At 37.6% G+C, this 18873-nt stretch overlaps 2 protein-coding genes and 1 long non-coding RNA gene across 4 annotated transcripts; all 3 read right to left on the minus strand.

Moving 5' to 3' along the window:
• Positions 1–1225: 1225 nt before the first annotated feature.
• Positions 1226–2512, minus strand: LOC133709022 (uncharacterized). Its single transcript, XR_009846129.1, has 3 exons — positions 2428–2512; positions 1805–2075; positions 1226–1716 (listed from the first exon to the last, which is right to left on the minus strand). It is a non-coding gene; the product is annotated as an uncharacterized LOC133709022 (long non-coding RNA).
• Positions 2513–8577: 6065 nt separating this feature from the next.
• LOC133710836 (uncharacterized) lies at positions 8578–14573 on the minus strand. Of its 2 annotated transcripts, XM_062136978.1 has the most exons (11): positions 14134–14565; positions 13659–13753; positions 12994–13051; positions 12083–12277; positions 11848–11924; positions 11602–11684; positions 11214–11265; positions 10014–10082; positions 9649–9735; positions 9489–9550; positions 8578–9077 (listed from the first exon to the last, which is right to left on the minus strand). In XM_062136978.1, the coding sequence occupies exons 1-11, from the start codon at positions 14249–14251 to the stop codon at positions 8849–8851; spliced, it is 1125 nt and encodes a 374-aa protein (XP_061992962.1). In that variant the 5' UTR covers positions 14252–14565; the 3' UTR covers positions 8578–8848. The 2 variants fall into 2 exon arrangements, with proteins under 2 accessions (XP_061992962.1, XP_061992963.1); XM_062136979.1 differs by lacking the exon at positions 11214–11265 and having other exon boundaries at positions 11586–11684; positions 14134–14573.
• A 1319-nt stretch (positions 14574–15892) lies between these two features.
• On the minus strand, positions 15893–18021 carry LOC133709867 (mediator of RNA polymerase II transcription subunit 28-like). The gene is made up of 4 exons (XM_062135799.1): positions 17865–18021; positions 17498–17655; positions 16290–16402; positions 15893–16203 (listed from the first exon to the last, which is right to left on the minus strand). The coding sequence occupies exons 2-4, from the start codon at positions 17634–17636 to the stop codon at positions 16069–16071; spliced, it is 387 nt and encodes a 128-aa protein (XP_061991783.1). The 5' UTR covers positions 17637–17655; positions 17865–18021; the 3' UTR covers positions 15893–16068.
• Between the last annotated feature and the right edge of the window lie 852 nt (positions 18022–18873).

Genomic DNA, 18873 nt, shown 5'->3' on the forward strand with positions numbered 1-18873 from the left:
CATAGAACTAACTCCCAAAATGGAGGAAAGGTTGAAGGTGCAGATGGAGAAATCTCGTCGTTTCAGTGTCCATTACTCTAGCTCTGGTGTTTATGAGGTTCGATCTGACTTTTCTTATGTAGTTGATGTTTCCAGCATTCATGTTCATGTGTGAAATGGCAGATCAATTGTTTTCCTAGTCCTCACGGCCTTGCTGCAATACAAGTTGCCTCTGAAAATGTCTATGATTATTTTGATAAGTACTTTCGTGTTGATATGTTCAAGAAGAGCTACAGTTTTCCTATCCGGCCGATAACCAATGTTGATATGCCTTCTTCTAAATCTACTACTGACTTTATATTACTCCCCTTGCGAATAGGCCACCCGGAAGACCTAGGGTGAAGCGGTTCAAGTCTATCGGAGAGGTTGAAAAGAACCTGATTCTTTGCGGCCGTTGCGGCAAAATGGGCACTCATAACAAGTTGAGCTGCACATAACCTCTTGTTCAACAATAGTATATGTCTCTGTAAAAGGTTGATAGGTTTGACATCATTCTATTGGGGGGCAGTAACAGTTTTATTGGGGCCAGTAATTGATTATATTCACGCTCATTGAACCATTATTCTTTTCAGGAGGACAGATTTTTACTTTTATTCTGATTTCAATTGCTTTTACATAAATGAAATTAAATTTTGAAGAGGTTTGAGTGCATGATTGCTTATAGGTGGTTTATTAGGGGGAATAGACAGATTGCCCCCAATAATGTCTGATTATTCAAGGACATTAGACCTTCATATGATTTGAAAGCCAACTCAACTGTTGCAAACTAATTTAAAAACCAACCGAGATACCTCTGACCATCTTCTTAAATATTATTGGGGCCCAATACACCCTTTATGATCCCCCAATAAACCTGATTATTGGTGAACTTGAGTTTGCCAAGTATTGAATTTGAAGATATTTAATTACTTTCCTAAACTAAACTAAAGACAAATGAGTATCTTCTGACCAAAATTATGAAGATTATTGGGGGGCAATCAACCTGACTATTTTAATTTGGTGCATGAATCCATCAACAATTTGTTGAAAGGACCTGCTATAAATTTAAGGCAACAGAAGTATATTATATCATCCAATACTATATGTCATTTAACCATAATTTGAAAATAAGTTTAGTACGAGAATTTTACAATCCCTACGTTTTGAATCCTAAAGTTAAATTCCTACATATGTTATCCCTAATTTTGTTCTTCACTTTCTCCCTAATTCAAGGTGCATGATTCTCTCTAGCATTCTTTTCCTCATGTTGTCCCTACCTTCCTTGCTTGGTTCTTCACCATTTACTATGCTCTCCATGAAATGGAGCATAAAGGGTCCGCAATCAGCACTATAAAGAAGTAAAATAATTCATGTTAACTTTATTGGGGGGCAATAAACAGATAGTTTGTTTTGAGGTACAAACAATGTGGTTTGGGGTACTTACGATGATGATGTGTTCTGCTGCGGGCACTCAAAGTCTTCATAGAGTTCATAGTTTGTCTCCACAATGTTGTTCTGCAAGATCCAGTTCCTGGTTTCTTTTTCCTTCTTGGTCATTTCTTCTTCATCCTTAATTAGGTTTTCTTTGTCATCTTCGCCTTTGCATTTTTCCCTAGTGACCTCTGGATCTTGGCTGTCACCTGGGGTTCTAAACTTTGTCAAGTTCACAGTATGTATGAACTTCTTGATGTGCTTTACCTATGTTTTGTAGATATACAAGTTTAGTTCTTGAAAATCATCCTAAACACTATGGAAAACAAACAAGTGTTCTGAAATGATTACATACCACTCTTGCCTCATTCAGGGTGGTACTTCTCCTCATTGGTGAATTCATCGATTGCTGGCCACAATGAATTCATATGAGTAAAGCACATTTTTTCATTGTCGATTACCAACAAAGTGTAGTGCATGCTTGTACTGTGGTGAATGGGAACTAGGACCTTTGGGAAACGGAAGATCGACCACAGTGGTTCGATCAACAATGTTTCGACACCACACTCGAGCGGTCTAGTGTCCTCACCTTTTTCCTTCTTCTGCTCATGATTTATTGCATAGTACTGTATAGACAACATAACCAAGTTAATACAAGTTAAAACTGAAAACTGTACGGTTAATAAACCATTACTAACTTCAAACGAAGACATTATTGGGGGGCAATAATATGTCTACTGCCCCCAATAGACCATAAAAAAAACACTGTATTTTGAATCAATTAACACAAATCAACATAACAGTTTTCAAAGACATGATTTAGATGATTAATAAACCACAGTCAAAACATTATTGGGGGGCAATAATCTGTCTATTGCCCCCCAGTATACACCAAAAGAAACACTACATTTCAATCATTCACAGACTACTACTATTTAATAAACACAAAACTCCATTTGCTTGGTTTCGATTACTTACCGCTGCGTCTACAGTGAGAAATCCCACTTGAGCATTTCGCTTTTCGGCATCAGACTTCAACAAATCAATATAAACGCTAATCACCTGCAATTGTGTCATTTGATTCACCATCAGAACTATATAAGTGAGAAAGATTAAAGTTAATTGCCTAAATAACCATATTACTGGGGGGCAATAATCACATTAACATTAAATGGACCGCATCAATGGAAGACTTACATCAGTTTTGACATCCCCCTCTTGGATGATCACTCTGAGGTCATGCTTGGTTATCCGGCGTAATAGATCGCTGCTGATCCAGTATTCGGACCTGTGCAAACAGAAACAATTGATTCTAATTGGTTTGTAAACCATATGAAATAAAGAAATTGAAATGTTCTACTAAATTTAACCAGGCTGTGTACTTACGTGTCTTTCACGGCAACATTGAAGAAGTCTTGAAAGTGCCTTGCCACTGCGGGGTTCAGTGTCTTCCAAGTTGGCTTCTCACAGTTGACACCCTAGATCTTGATCTTGTTCTCCACTTTTTTCTGGGTCTGCAACACGTTCCTAGCTCTCTTAGGTGGGGCTCTCTTCCTCATCTTTGCTTCTTCAGGAGTGTTATACTCCCAGTCATCTTCTTTAGCCTTCTTCGCACCCCTCTTGTATGTCTTGACATTCTTCTTTATAGACAGGATCTCCACGTTTTTCTTCTGTTTTGGTTGTTCGGTTTGGGCCCCTTCTTTCTCTTTTTTCTTTCCAAGTTCTACCTTCTCTTCTTTTCCAGCAATCATCCTTACGATGTTATCAAGACATTCTTCCTCTTCTTGATTCCCACCTTCTGGTTGTTGAGGTTGTTCTCAGCTTTCTTCTTGTTGTTCAGGTAGTTCCATAGAGAGAGGAAATGTTGATATCACCTTCTCCGTCTCATCTCCCACACTAGCTGCATAATGTGTTTCCTCTCCCACACTTGCTCCAAAGTTTGGAGTTTGTTCCTCGACTTCATCTTGGGACACTTTGTGTGTAAATGGAACTATCTGAAGCTGACTTTGTGGTGGAGGGTGCTCTCCATTTTCCTTACCAAGCCTAATGTACAGAGCCCTGATGAGGTTATTTTTGGCTCTCTTTTCATCCTCCAGGCCTTTAATCCTCTCATCGGCTAGCTTTAGCTTGGCCCATAAATCCCTGTTTTGTGCATTCAGGTCCTCATTAGCTTTGGCAAGCTTTCCTAGCTTTGCCTCCATTTCTTTGGTGGGATTCGTGTCACCGATGGCTGCCTCCATCTCACTGATGAGTTCTTTAATTTGATATTCCTTGTTAGCCTTTCATTTTGTTCCTCTTCTGCTTGGCTTGCCTGGGGCACCTGCAAATAATAGAACAAAAAATTGTAAGTTATTGGCCCCCAATAATGTGTTTATTGGGGGGCATTAAAAAGATTATTGCCCCCCAATAGACCACCAGAAAAGCTCCTATTTCAATGATTCACAGGCCAATGTATTAAATAAACACACAAAAATCAGTTTGCTTTTCAAAGACATGTTTAAGAATAACTAAACTAGGGTCAAGACATTATTGGGGGCCAATAATGTTTCTTGCCCCCAATATTAATTGGCAGTAGACAAGCTCAGTATGATATACTTACCCAGTTGTCAAAGCTTGGAGTGTCCTGCTCCTCATCATCCAACTCGAGGTCTTCCAGTCCTAGGTTTGTAGACCACGATCTAGCTTTGATTAGATCCTGTTACATTTATGAGTCAATTCGATGTAATAATGAGATATGTACATGCATTTAATGTTTTTGTGTTTTTCTTACCACAGCCAAGTTCTCATTCCTGTAAAGATGCTCCAAGTTAAATATTTCTTTTATCGACCATCGGACAAATCTTGGAGTTTCCTTCTGCTTTCCCGGGATCCAGTTCTTCTCAAGGAACCTGTAGTAAATGAGAAGAAGGCATCCATTCATTGTAGCTGGACTGTTTCTCCTATACTTTTGCAGCCCTTCCATTAAGAAGTCCAGAATCAGCCTTGGCCAATTGTACATGTTTATGGTCCCAATGCGTTCACAAATGGCGACCATATCCCACGTAATCTGAGTCCGGTTCGGCTATCTTCCATGCGTCATTCTGTTTTGTCGGCTTTGTCAACTCAGTTACGAGTTTTGATTCCACCTCTGTTCTCAGGACAGCCTGCTTCTTCAAAGGGCTACCAAATATAGGGGAGTCTTCCATCTCATCCCTCACCACCCTCTTGTTCACGTTGAATACTTCTCCTTCAGCAGGAAGGTGAAACAAAGTTGGGATGTCCTCTTCTGTTATTTCCATAACAACATCACCAAACTTCCACTTCTTGTCCTTGCGTTCGAAGTGCCTCATTATTATCTCGAGGTCCTCTTCATGCTTGTGGAGCTGGATTTCGGTTATCTTGTCTTGCCAGAATGATTCGATCGTGTCACCAAAATTTGTACCCTTCAATATTTCCTTTGTTTCTTCTGGTATTCTCTCCTTGTGTGCGTCTAACACTCTCTAGAAGAAACTGAGTGTGAACTTCTCTTGCTTGCATTCAATCTTAGCTTTTTGGACCTCCTTCTTCAGAGTTTTCTTCTTCGTTGTCCCTTTCCTTGGCTTCTTCCCTTTACTCTTCGGCGGTTGAACATTTCTCCTCTTCCTTGTTTCTTGTTCGACTGAATCGTCTTCTTCTTGAACTGTTTTTCTTTTTTGCTGTTATCTTGTTTTTATTACAAACCTCTTCGTTGTCTGTTAGCCTTCCGATTTTGATTCTTCTTCAATTGATTGTTCCAAATCTTCATTGACCTCTTCTTCTGCAGATTCTTAATCGGTGATGTCCTCTGCCTGTTGTCGCTTCCTCTTTCTAATTTGTTCTACTTTTTTTTGTAGTGGCTGGTCAAATGGTGTCTCAGTACCTTGATCGGAACTCTCTGAACTGTGGACATCTTCTTCAAAATCACTCATCAGGGTGAATTTCGGTCTAGCCATTCTGCGCACAAACAAAACCAAAATGATCATTTTATAATCAATAACAGAACATTACTGACCCCAAATAAAGACATTATTGGGAGGCAATAATGTGTCTACTGCCCCCCAATAGATCATCAAACAAATCACCACTGTCTATGATTCACAAAGTATTGCACTTTATTACACAGAAAACAACAGATAACTTCTCAAAGTCCCACATTATTGGGACGCAATAATCTGTCTATTGCCCCCCAGTAGACCACGAAAAAAACACTCCATTTTCATTCATTCACAGACCACAGCTCTTTAATAATCACAGAAAAACATAAGAACTTTCAAATCCCTAATTACAGGTGATTAATGAACCACAGTCAAAACATTACTGGGGGCCAGGAGACCACCAAAAAACACTCCATTTTCATTCAAATAGCATATTAGTGTACTTTAATAAACAGAGCAGTGATCATTGGCCCCCAATACAAAGTCTACTGGGGGCAATAATGTTATATTTTTTAAGGTTAGGACTCCACAATAGGCTTTCAATCAGTCGGCATTTTCACGCAATTAATAGTTTATAATAAAAAAAAAACAACTTTCAGAACAGTATTTCACACATATGAACCAGAAACCCTAGATTTAACAGATTTCGCACTTGCAAAGTCAATATCACAGATTTCACAGATATGAACCAAATTGAAGCTGTCAACAAGTTTAAAACGAACATTTATGTGATAGATTCCGCAGAAAACATGAAAATTTGAAAAAATGAGTTGGAAATTCAATTTTTACCTCTTTCGATATTTCCAAAGCCGGAGAAACTAGAACCGTTGCCGGAGCTTGAATCTTACTCGCAGGTGTTCGGTGAGTATCGAGGTCGTTTACTCAGGCTTAGAGAGAGAGAGAGAGAGCGAATTGGCTATGGAGGGAGGGAGGTTTGAACATTTTTGACTTGTGAGAGAGAGAAAACTAGTAAGAGTCGTGGGGTTAGTGGATGGTGGCACGTTTGTAATTTTTTTTTTCCGGAGCCCAAAAGCGTCGTGTCCTTGTTAGTTTGGGTAAGTGAGCACAAACGTTCTATAGGTGGGGTGTTTGGGGGAATATTGGGCTTTATTTGGATAAGTGGTCACAGCTCCTTTTTTTTCTTTGAACAATTTCCTTTTCTATAGATTTGTAATCAATAACAAACATAAGAAATTGAGAAATCAGCCCAAAACATCATTAAGAAACCCAACTTGTTTATTCTGATCCTGTACAAATAGGGAAAAAAAAATTAAAATGGAACTCTGTCAATCTCAGAAACTAATAACCTGATTGCAAATCCATAATCCCAAAATTAAAGAAACAAAAGCGTTGATGATGAGGGCTGAGACCATAGAGCAGACTTATCTGGTCTTCTCTTAGCATCAATTACTATAGCACCATCACAACTACTTACAACAAATAACCGATTCGAAGAGAAATCTTTCTTAGAGGTCCCATAACGCATTTCATGTAGTTGAGTTGAAATTGGGGAAGAAAGACGACGATGTGACAATTACAGAAAAAGCAAATCCCAGATCTGTTCTTTCCTTGATGAATTTGATGAACCCAGAGCATGGTTGTCTTGATTTGATGTTGGGCTGAGAGAGATGTGGAGGAGGTGAGTCTCCCCAGGAATTCAACTTTAACTAAAGTTGTTACTGATGCAATGTCAGGTGAAATATATCCAATTCTGTTGGTTTAATTTGATGAGATGAAGCAAAAATTTGCATGCAATGATTTGGATAAACATAAGCGGTGCTATTAGATTTAGATCCAACTCTGACTTTGTTACTTTGGATAATCAAACTGGATTTGGTCATAACCAAAAACAAAATTCTTCAAGTGGGTCTGTGAGAAAGAGGATAGACGAAGAACAGTAGGGAAAAAGGAAAAAAAAGAAAAAGATGCTCAAAAAAAAAAAAAAATTGATCAAGATATAAAGGGACAAAAATATCCTTCAAAATATGTCAGCTGGCAATCTTTGTAACGAAGCTAACAGCTCCATATATGATTATTTGGTCGGGGTTAGAACCTCATAAACTTTTTTGATATTTTTGAAACTTGAGGTACAAAAATTTAGAATGGTAAAAATATCGGATATTGTATGGTCGATTTTCCCTTTACCACTATGATAGCAAACTAAAACTTTAATTGGTTGAATAAGTGAGCTCATTTTGTTTGCAACGAAGATTATCAATCAATTTGTTTGGCGGCCATAATTTTGGTATGAGACAACAATTGATGTAACGTGTCTTCTGGTCATGGGTAAGTAATGAAATTATCTCTTATTTCAAAAAAACAAAAATTAATTGGTCGTCTCACAACTCGCCTCAATAGTGATTGGAGTTAGGTAGCTGCCGGCTTAAGGTTGTACGTTTCATTATTAGCCTATATTGATGTGTTCCCAGATCCAATAGTTCTCTATTGGAGTCACTTGTTACAGTTATTATTGTCTATTTTACTCAATTTAGCTCGATCAACTGTTCAATCCTGATTTCATTGTTCCCTAAACCATTGTAGGTTCTCTTCTCTATATTTACTTATTTAGGAAACACAAAAAGAATCTCTCGACAAAATTTCATGGTTTATTCACATTTTCAAATGTGAAAAATAGAAGCTTCATTAGTATACTTTTATTTAGGAGATGATACTCAATTACTCGCCCTCTCTTTTCTTTTAAAATTATTATTCACACTTCCATTTTGTGTAATACTTTCAACACAAAAGGGAGTGAGTGTTATCTCTCTCATTTTGCAAAAGGATTGTCCAAAAATCATACTGTAAAACATTTACACAAAATTCTCTTTAAAGTGACAAAGACCCTAGAAAAGAGAAAAAAAAAAATTATAAGGCTTACAAAGACACAAGCAGCCATTTCAAATCATCATTTTCTTTCTAATTACTGGGATTCTTTTTGGAAACATAAATACTAGGGCTTATGCTCCTGTCTTCTTTAGTCTCTTCCCATTACTTTAGCTCTGCTAGGCCTTTGTTTTGGACTTCAGTATATGCATTTGATAAGATTGACACCACAGTCGTATACTCCTTTCATCTACCAAAGATTTGAGAAAGAAGGGACTGCACAATAATCTTTGGAATAAAACAGATGGGTATTCTGTGGAATGAAATAGAAATAGACCCCACCTAGTAATCATAGAGTGAACAAAAAGAGATCTATCACAGGCTCTAAACAAATTATGAATCAATACCATACTATATCCCCAACCCCAAAGGCTATAAAGAACAAAATTTGAGGCAAAAGGAAATTATGAATTTACAGTTTTCCTTTTCCATGCCTCAAAGGCTCAAACAGCCATTTATTCATATTACTGTTCAAATAACAATGCTATGAATTTTTATCATCTGTAAATGATCTTTATCATCTTCTGTCTTCATAGTAGTGTAGACATGGGCCTCGAATTTTCAAGAAGAGGGAAGATCGCAAATCATGATTTCTTCCCTTGTCCATCTTTTCCTATGCTCTTGTGGTCAACAATTTCTCTTTCTGTAGAGCAAGTAGGAGCTTCATCCTTGCTGTTATCCCCTGTTTTTGAGGTCCCAGCCATTGTTCCTCGGTCGCGACTTACTGAACCAACTTCCTCGTCAAAACGTTTGCTTCTCTCTGCATCTTCATCTGCAACATCAGCCCAGCGTTGATCCTCTTCCTTGTCACCCCTGCATCAAATTGCGAGGACAACATATGATAGAGACATCAATAGTCTGACAACATAATATGGAGACAGCAATGTCCTATTTTCAAGAGATGAGCTGACATCTAATATGATTACTAAGCTTCTACCTATGTTAGTCAATTCCGCTTATACTATATCCATTTTTTTTTCACACGGCCAAGTTATTTCCAAGATCAAATATGTATGCACAGACCAAAAAAAGAAGAAGAAAAGATCATATATGTGTGCAGTTGTAATTATCTCATTGTCAAGTATGAAGAACGGATTGTTCAAGTTGGACATGCTGAAAAGTACAAAAACAAGCTCAGTATGAACCAGGCTCGAGCAATTCACATTTAGGATGTTCATTCAAAATCCAGGAGAAACAAACAAAAACAAGAAAAACCTTACATACCATGAATAAATAACAAGCCCAACAACAACGATTGCAAAGGCCACAAAGTACATCCAATCAACCTGAGACAAAGGATTCTTGGCTTAGAATTGCAAATTCTAATATACATTACTTATTCAAGATGAAAAAATGATGATGCCTATGTAGTTAGATTACAGACCTTCTCATGGTAAGCAAAAATGCGAATTAAGACGGCCCACATGTCTGAGGTCAGCAATGACAGGTTTAACATCGTAGACCCATTAATCTGCAAAGGACAAACAAAATTTACTACAGAATGTTCTATATCATACAACTCATTCCAAGCTATTCATTGGTTTACTAGGCAATACTTAAACTACTGAACAAATCTTGTAAAAGCTGCTGTTATAATGATTATTGCCTATTGGACACAATTATGATCAAAACTAATAAAAGGAAAAGGTTATACAGCATTCAGCTATGTTTGTAATACTAAGAACAAAAGAAGAGCAAAAAGAGAAAATGTGAAGGAAATACCAGTTTAAGGAAATCTCAGACCCGTACCTTAAGTAAGATTGGGACTAATGAGTAAAAGAGGAACATAGCCAATGAAAATCCAACAAAAGGAAATACCTGAAATTGAAACAAGAGATCATTCAAAATGGGCATAATTTAATTTGATAATATTAAAGCTCAGACTTCTACATATTCATGTAAAATAATAGTAACCCTGTGCTTTACATATCACAACAGTTATCAACTATCAGTATTTTTCTCCCCAATAAATTCTCTCACACATGATTTGATTAATCTGTCATGTGAGGACCGGGGATAAAACCAAAACCTTCTCATGACAAACCAAGCCGACTGAAACTGTCCAGGTCAGCTGATCAAATGCAATACAAAGTACAATGGTCCTTGACTCCCCCATGAAGAAGCGAATATATAGTAACACTGCAGAAGGCACAGTTGTGTCAGAGGACTCTAGTGTACTTTGGCTCCCCAAAAGTGACATGCTCTACTGTTCTGCTTCTCCATAGATCCAAGGATTCAAACCCCAAAAGGTAACACACATTTTGGATATCAAATACTCGGCCAACATACACCAGCTATAATAACTTTGGCCCCAAAATCCAATAGCCTTATTTCCCGATGTCTTTGCACATACTCTATCCTAGATACTCATAACTTACGGCAAGTGAATGTTAACCTGAGTTTCTCAAAATCTGTAATAGAAGGACAGAAAACTTCAAGTCAAATCTTTCTTGGCTAAAAGGAGAGAGATTTACAGGGGTGTTAAAAAAAATAAAAATTAAAAAGTGAGAGAAGACTTTCTGGTCTCAAGTGTGCTTAAAAAACTAATGTGAGAAGATTTATTTATTTATTATTTTGGTTCAAAGGAAGCCTAAAACCTGGGTTAAGGGGGAGCCAAAAATTTTAATACTGGTGTAGTGATAAGTCTAACAGCAGATCTATGAAACCCACATTTTAGCTATTTTCTTTCCTAAATAGAGGCACACTTCTACTTCACATATTTAGTGTCAATTTTCTGCATAAGCAAGCACACAAATTTAAGGCGTGGAATTAAATTCTCTGAAACCTTATTCACGTTTTACCTCGCGACACGCATGAAGAGATGTAGAATATATAAATCTAAATATGTTAAGCGAACTAATCCACAATAAAATATATATGATTAAGTATATATTATATATATGTGATACGTGTGTGTGTGTGTGTGTAGAGAGAGAGAGAGAGACATACTGCTCCAGATGACCACTTGATGGATTTGAGCTCATTACGTTCTAAAATGCTTCTATTGAAAGTCATTAAGGGGTTACAACTTGTAAATTGACACACACAAACACACACACACACACGTGTAAAACATTGAGCAGAACTCTGTGATTGATAATTTCTCAATTTCATGACACTGAAAGCCCAAGTTCACTGCAATCAGACGTAAAATAGTTAAAGTACAGCTAGTCAGCTACAAATATGGGTGAGCAAGTTCTATTTAGAATAAGCATTTTTCCAAGCATTAGATCACCTTAAGAAGCATAATTGAGTATAAGACAATCGGAATAGACAACCGGTACACATGAACTCACAATCAGTAAAGTCTTAGAAGCCTACATCCATCAAAGGATACATTTGGATAGCACTGACAATGGCACCAAAAAAGCCCAGCAAGGACATGAGTTCAACTCTGTCAGCATTCTTCACTAGAAACTCCTGCAAGGGGAATGAGTATCAAGCATTAGCTATGCAAACATAGAATCAAAATAGGATCTATATGAAAAGTTTCCTTACGTTCATCCTTTGCATTTTAGAATCTATATACAAAGAGAAATAGTCATGATCTGCATTCCTGCAACTTATAAAAAGTGTATTTTACCTCACTGACATTAGTGACAGCATACAGGGTAGAACCGGCAATTACTAGTATATCACCTTTACGGGGATTGCTCCCTCCTACAAGCCATGACCGTGCATATACCATCAGAAAACCACAGATCACATATATGTTTGATATTTTACGAGTAACTACATTTGTCTACTTTAGCTTTAAATCAAGCAAATATAGAAAAGAATGCAGCAAAACACTACACTTGACCGGACTTTTTTTTTACCTGCTCGATCGCCTGCATGAACATCTGAGAAAACAACCATGACAAGGCCAGCAACACAGGCCACCACACCAGTTATCTTTTTAAATCTGTATTTTGTTTTGAGGAAAACCCAAGTAAGAAGCATGACCGATGGGATGGTCCAACAATCCAGCAACATTACACTCGTTATAGATGTGTATTGATAAGCCTTCACCACTGCACAACACATGATAGCAGTTATCAGATAACATTGTTGTAGCAAATAAATTTTTTACTTCAAAGAGACAACTTTGAAAAGCCTAGGCACAGAACTTTTATTATAAGTGAAGATTCAAGAAATAACAGTCATACACATAAAAATTGACTATTCGGTCGCTGTACTTCTACTTCAAAAGTTGCCGTTTAGTTGCTGCTTATATACGTTGAATTTTTTTTTTTTTTTTTTTTTTTCTTGCCCCTCAAATCTTTCACTACTCGTCTCTTCATTCTAAAGGAAGTTATTTTCTGTCTATAGGCAGCCATAATCAAGTATCTGGAGTTACTGCTACAATTTTGAAAAACATGTAAAATAATCAATCATGTTAACCAAGCCTGCAACTCCATAGAAGTAAAAGAACATTGGGCAGCTCATTTCCTCAGATTGACATTGAAACAATTATATATATGCAGAAAACTCTTTCAATCGGAAAGCAGAATTAGTCGTAGGCATCCAATGTATTGAAAAACCAATCCAAGGAAACTATGGAGGAAAACGATAAGAAACAAATTAACTTTAATCATATAATAATAAGATGCATTTCCCAAGTAGGAACATATCCTCAGAATTCCACAAATAACAAATACAAGTGCGATTGTAAATATTAAAACAAAACAAAAAAGTTATAGTCGGCAAATAAAATACATTTTAAGAATATCCGGAGATATATACTGACCTAGAAAATTGGCCTCCACATCTACCAACCCAAGAAGAACATAGTAATACCATTTAGCCTGCACAATTTCCAAAAAGAGAAACAAGTCTTTAGCATGTATTTAAGAGAATGTAGTTTTATCCTTCCATAATTCAACCTATGAAATAATGTTTTATGGTTCATGTATAAACTCTTGCGGCAGTTAAACCAGCGCATTTCTTGAAATAAACCCATAATATCCAGTGTTTAGATGAGAAGCCACGGAAGACTGATACAAATCATAAGCATAAAGTCCACCAACAAACTCAGTCATGTAATATCCTACATGGAAAAAAGATTCTTAATATTTTTCTTTTCTTTAAGCATTTTTTATTATGCTTGAGATGCAACATTTTGAATTTTTGACAAACGATGACATGGGTAGGTTGTATCCTGGTTTTGCAGAAATTTGTACTACAAGATTCCAACATGGGGCCAATTACAGGGTCTTCTGTTTAGTCAATATAGTGTCGAGTCTATACACCCCTGTTCCTAGAGCTTTGGACTCTTTTACTATTACCAAGTACCTTGCATATAGTCTTCCTATGAGTCTGCTCCTTTACTATGCAATAAAAATTGAGCATATGAAATCTTAGTTCAATATAAGTGTCTCAAATGAAACTCAAATGTGAGGCATAAAGAACAACCTTAAGTGGTTTCCTCCGGTAAAGCATGATACTTCCATAGACAATTGCTAAGAGGACATAGTTCAGGAAAGACTGCGAAGTAGGGGCATTAATTCCTACAAAACCCATCAGATGAAATCAGAATCCTCTTCAGAAGAGCTTAAATGTTGAATGGACAAGGAATATGAGAAACAAAATTAGTGAACAGGAGGATTACATGATATAACAAAACTTCATATACATCACAATGAGAAGAGTTTCATTAGAATTTTGGTTAAAATGTAAACATTTAGAGTCTGCAGGCAATTATGGGATTGGACTGTAAAATTGGGTCATACATATATACTCAGAACCAACTAAACTCATCTATGAATGGACTTCAATACCCAAAACTGTATCAAGCTTAACAATGAATAGGTGATATTGGGATGAATACAAATTATGCAATAACATGTGGATATATCATTACCAAACACATAATAAGAAAACAGAGAACCTTTTTTAGCCAACTCTGAGGATGAAAAACCAGTGGAAGTGATCAAAAGCGAGAGAAGCTGGCCCAACCCAAGACCCACCAATGTCTTCTCCACCCACAACTCTCTCAAATTCCTCATATTCAACAAAACACAGAATTCCCAGAAGGATCAAAACTCAAAGAAACCCAAAACTGAGAGAAAGCTAACAACTCAAAAAAGACGCATTTGCAGAAAGGTCAACTTCTTCCCAATGGAAAGAATCAATCCAACTCAATATCAAAAACCCAAAAAGCAGTTTGTGTTTGTTTTTGCGTACGAGTCAAGAACTCGATTTGAATGAAGGTGACTGTGAAAACGAGGTTTTTATCCATGAGAGAGTGAAGCATCCAACGGCTGAGCAGAGACCCCAAATTCTGTATGACAGTGTTTTACAGCCATTCAATGTTGGCTCCGCAAAATGCTTTTCACTATTTCATCTTGTCTCCAACTATTGTCATTATTGGAAAATGTTCTTCCACAAGTTTTACCATACAATACATGCCGAAATTCCATGGTCATATCATACGGCACATTAATATACTAATACATTAGTGGTATCATTCCCATGTAAATATCTTGTAACCATATATCAAAGAGGCCTAGTCGTTTATTCCTACTCTACTCTACAAGACTGCAGTGATGGAATGATAGAAGTTCGCAGGGGCATTATGATCGACCACCACCACACAAAGGTTAAGCAAAAGTTTGTACCAAAAGAACTTTTGGTAACAGGGAATATGATTCATTCCTTAATCATCGATCTGCGTATAATAATAAGACTATTGCATGCGTACGCTATATATGTGACATGTGGGTCTCCTACTTGTAATAAATTGTATAAAACTAGACTCATAATATATCAGATATGAAATTTATTAGAACATATACTACACTTGAATTAGACCCTTGACGATGACAGATTGGACATTAGAGTAGAAGATTGCTTGTTGCGTAATCTTTTGACCCTGAAGATGCGCTGGTGTGGGTGTGACTGTGATTGACTATGTTTCTAATGGTGGGGAATAAAGGAAGAGTTTGCCTTCCAAATTTGAAAAAAGGGGATAAGAAAACGGAAAGGGACACCACAGCCTCTTAGTGGAGACTTGAAGTTGGTCGTTGGGTGTGGATGATAAAAGTACTTGTCTGCCAATGTTATGTGTTTCATTGGAGAAGTGGAAAACTGCAAAAGTAACACTTTCGCTTATAATACTAAAAGAGTTATATTGTTTTTTTGGTCAACTTTCTGTGGTATATTAATGGACCAATACATCAAGAAGACTAATTCGGTACAAAGATAAACTAGCTCGATACAGGAGTAAACTAATTTGAGTTCAAGTCAAGCTAGTCTACTTATGCATGAAGTCAGTCCACCTCTGTATCAAATAGTCTACTTTGTATTGATACATTAATATACTGCAGAATTCTCCATACAAAAATGGTCGAAGGCCAAACTCTTAAATTCTTTCTTGAAATTTTTTGAACTCGAGAGGTTCATACTGCCCTTAACAAGAAGAGCATACAAAACCAATTTTGTACTTCATACATCAATGATCAACAAGCTCGAAGGTGCACTCAAAATCCCTAGAAATTCAGTTTTCTTCCTATCTATCTCTCATCCCAATACAATATTGGACAAAACCAATTTGAAATAGGTACTCTATTCTCAAACGCAAAATGAAAACCTAAAAACTATTATTTTTAGACAGAAGAAGCGAAGAACCCTAGAAAAGTGATAGCCAAGAGCAGGAAAATCAAGACACACTTCAGATTCAGCTACTTTGAAGTCAAAGTCACCGGTTCTAGCTCCGCCTCTCTCAATCAGTTTACATTTAGCAGATAGAACTACCACTATTGTATTGTGTTTCCACCTTACATGGGATGACAACTTAGAAACTACATATCTCTTGCTCAAGTAACTACACCTTCTCAAGCTCGGTATTGTGCTTGTTCAATTGATCTTTTAGCTCCTTTTTCCACCCCTGGATTAGCCTTTCATGCTTCTTGATGATCTCAGTCTTTATATTCAACTCCTCTTCCATCACAGCAATCTCCTGGAGAAAAGAAAATGCACCACAGTTAAGAACGCAACGCCCAATAATCATAGGCCCATAGGGTATACTAGAAACCATGGTTTAACCTTTCTAAGTTGTTCAGCATTTGTTGGCTGGTCCTCACGTTGCAGACCAAGAAAATGCAGCTGAAGCTTTTTGGCAGCGTCCATAAAGTCTCTGGCATGTCTCTCCACATCAACTGAAGAAGTGAAAATAAACAACATTAGAGGAACTGAAGCAGGAAGGTCAAGTCATTGAACTGTTTTTCAGTCTGCACTCCAAGATCAGAGAAGACTCAACTTTTCTCAGTCTGCATTCAGTTAAATTAATCGATTGATAAACAAAGTCTCTATAAGCTGTTGATTCCATAAACAAATTATACCAGCAGACTGAACCTCAAACATTGTAGAAAGGTAAAATGAAAGGCTCATGGATGTCTCTAACCGCTACAATGATACTTTCCAGGTGGGCTCAAGATTTTCCCATCAAGAGCTCCAATACAATCCCAACCACTTGCAAATAAAAGAACCAGATTAATGAAACAGTAATTTCATCGAGAGAGGAATCTCAAGAACCAACAGTATGGACCCATTTCATAAAAAAGAAAAACAGTATTGGACCCATTCAAGTGTAAAGACCTAAAATGCAGGATAAGATATTTGCTACAGATCAATCAACATGCATTACTGTTTAGTGTATTGGATTGGCTTAAAGAGGTGATGACTACTCAGACAAAACCATTTTCAATATTCATATCCTAAACACATCCAATGGACATAATCCAAACTACTGAGTTTCTCATGAAGAATTTCTATTAGCCCAGCACAATTACATTATGTAATTTCCCACTTCTCTATCCTCCAACCACTATTTAATACTAAAGACTTTAGCACTTGGTTATCTGAGAATTGATTTCAACATAGTTTCTTAAACGATGACAAACTCTCATCCTCCCCATGTTTCAAAAATCGAACGACAGAACTATCTTGATTTCCAAATCGACCAACTCCTCCATTGCAAAATTTACAATAAAACTAGAATGCTCATTTGCCAAAGGTGAAAGCATGCTTAACCAGACACAGGACCAAAGACAGACCCCCATTCTGACTCCAAATATCAACCGTTACAAAGTCAAGTATCCCAAAGAAGAAAACTACTAAGCTTGGTGTCGAAAACTTGATCGAATACACTTGGAATCTTGTTTATAAGGCTATATCAGTGGCTGATCATGCATACGAATCGATCCCAGAAAAACAAAAAGAAACATGTAGAGATGGAGGTAATAGTTACTCACTCTGATGTGAAGGGTGGGGAGAACGGTCAATTGCTTGGAGCTCTCGGGCCGGCAAGCATGGAAGCAAAGCATCCTCCAGTGCCCTCACACACGCCACCATCTCTTCCTTTGGAGATTGCATCTCTGCTGCATCACCCATCTCAAAACGACCAACTCCTCTGCAAAACCAAATTGAACAATGATTTACATAAGCTGATAAAACACACCAATTTGTTGGATTTAAAGATCTGGGTAACATTCAAACTGCGTGGATTTAATGAACCCAGTAATCGGGAGAGTGAATTCAATCCATGAACAAGAAAACCCCAAAAAATGACCTAGATGTGTATTGGCTCAAATTCAGACAGATGATACCAAATTTACGTACCTTGAACGGCGAGACAATCCCCTTGTGCCTCTTTTTCTTAGTTTTCTCGGTATTCCTTTCCCTCCTCTTCTCCAATTTTACTTCCTATTTCCCCCTCTCTCTCTTTTTTTTTTTTTCCGACAAAAACCAGTTTTTTCCTGTTACTGAAATACTGAGCGTTTTTTATCAATTTTTTTTTTTTTTTTTTTTTTTTTTTTTTGAGATAAATGAGTGGTTACAGTTTTTTGGAGAAACAAAAATAAAGCAAAATATGCAAAAAATTTCTCACGAACCAGACTACACTTGTCTATGGATTTGGAATTGTAAAAATTGTCTCTAACAGGGGTGTAAATCGACTTTTCTTAAGTATTTTGGCGGAGTTTGGGGGCAAAAAGGACCTTTTTGTCTTTTCTCTTTAAGGTGGATGCCCTAATTGTAGGGCGGGCCCCTCTTTTCTCGAGCAATATACCCAAAGAGAGAGAAAGTGAGGAGATCAGGTCAACCCGACCCGGACATCAAAAACCGGCGAGTTCGCGGCCATCTGGCCGCCGTTGGACTCGCCACCGGTCTCGGGCAATATACCCGAAGAGAGAGAAAGTGAGGAGATCAGGTCAACCCGACCCGGACATTAAAAACCGGCGAGTTCGCAGCCATCTGGCCGCCGTTGGACTCGCCACCGGTCGGAAAATGATCGGCTTGTTATCCTCAGTCGATCCATGCTTTATTTTGAGCCGATGGTGTGTGTGCAGCGAGTATCGAAGCGGAGAAGCCAGCAAAACCGAGCAGAATCAACCTGGATCGATCTCCGATCTCCTGCCACTTTTGGGCCACACCACCACTTGGGCTTGGAAGCCCTTCGTCCCTCGAACCCAGCTCCACCATCTTCGCCCTTCGATTCCACCGGACGTCGCTGGAATCGATCATGAAAGTTCATCCTCGAAACTTTTGAGGTAATTTCTAACCTCCTCGTTAATAATCTGGCTTAAGTGTAGTTTGAAATTTGCTATACTTGTTGTGGACAACGATTTGA

This window comes from Rosa rugosa, chromosome 5 (genome assembly GCF_958449725.1).
Source record: "Rosa rugosa chromosome 5, drRosRugo1.1, whole genome shotgun sequence".
Lineage (NCBI taxonomy): Eukaryota > Viridiplantae > Streptophyta > Magnoliopsida > Rosales > Rosaceae > Rosa > Rosa rugosa.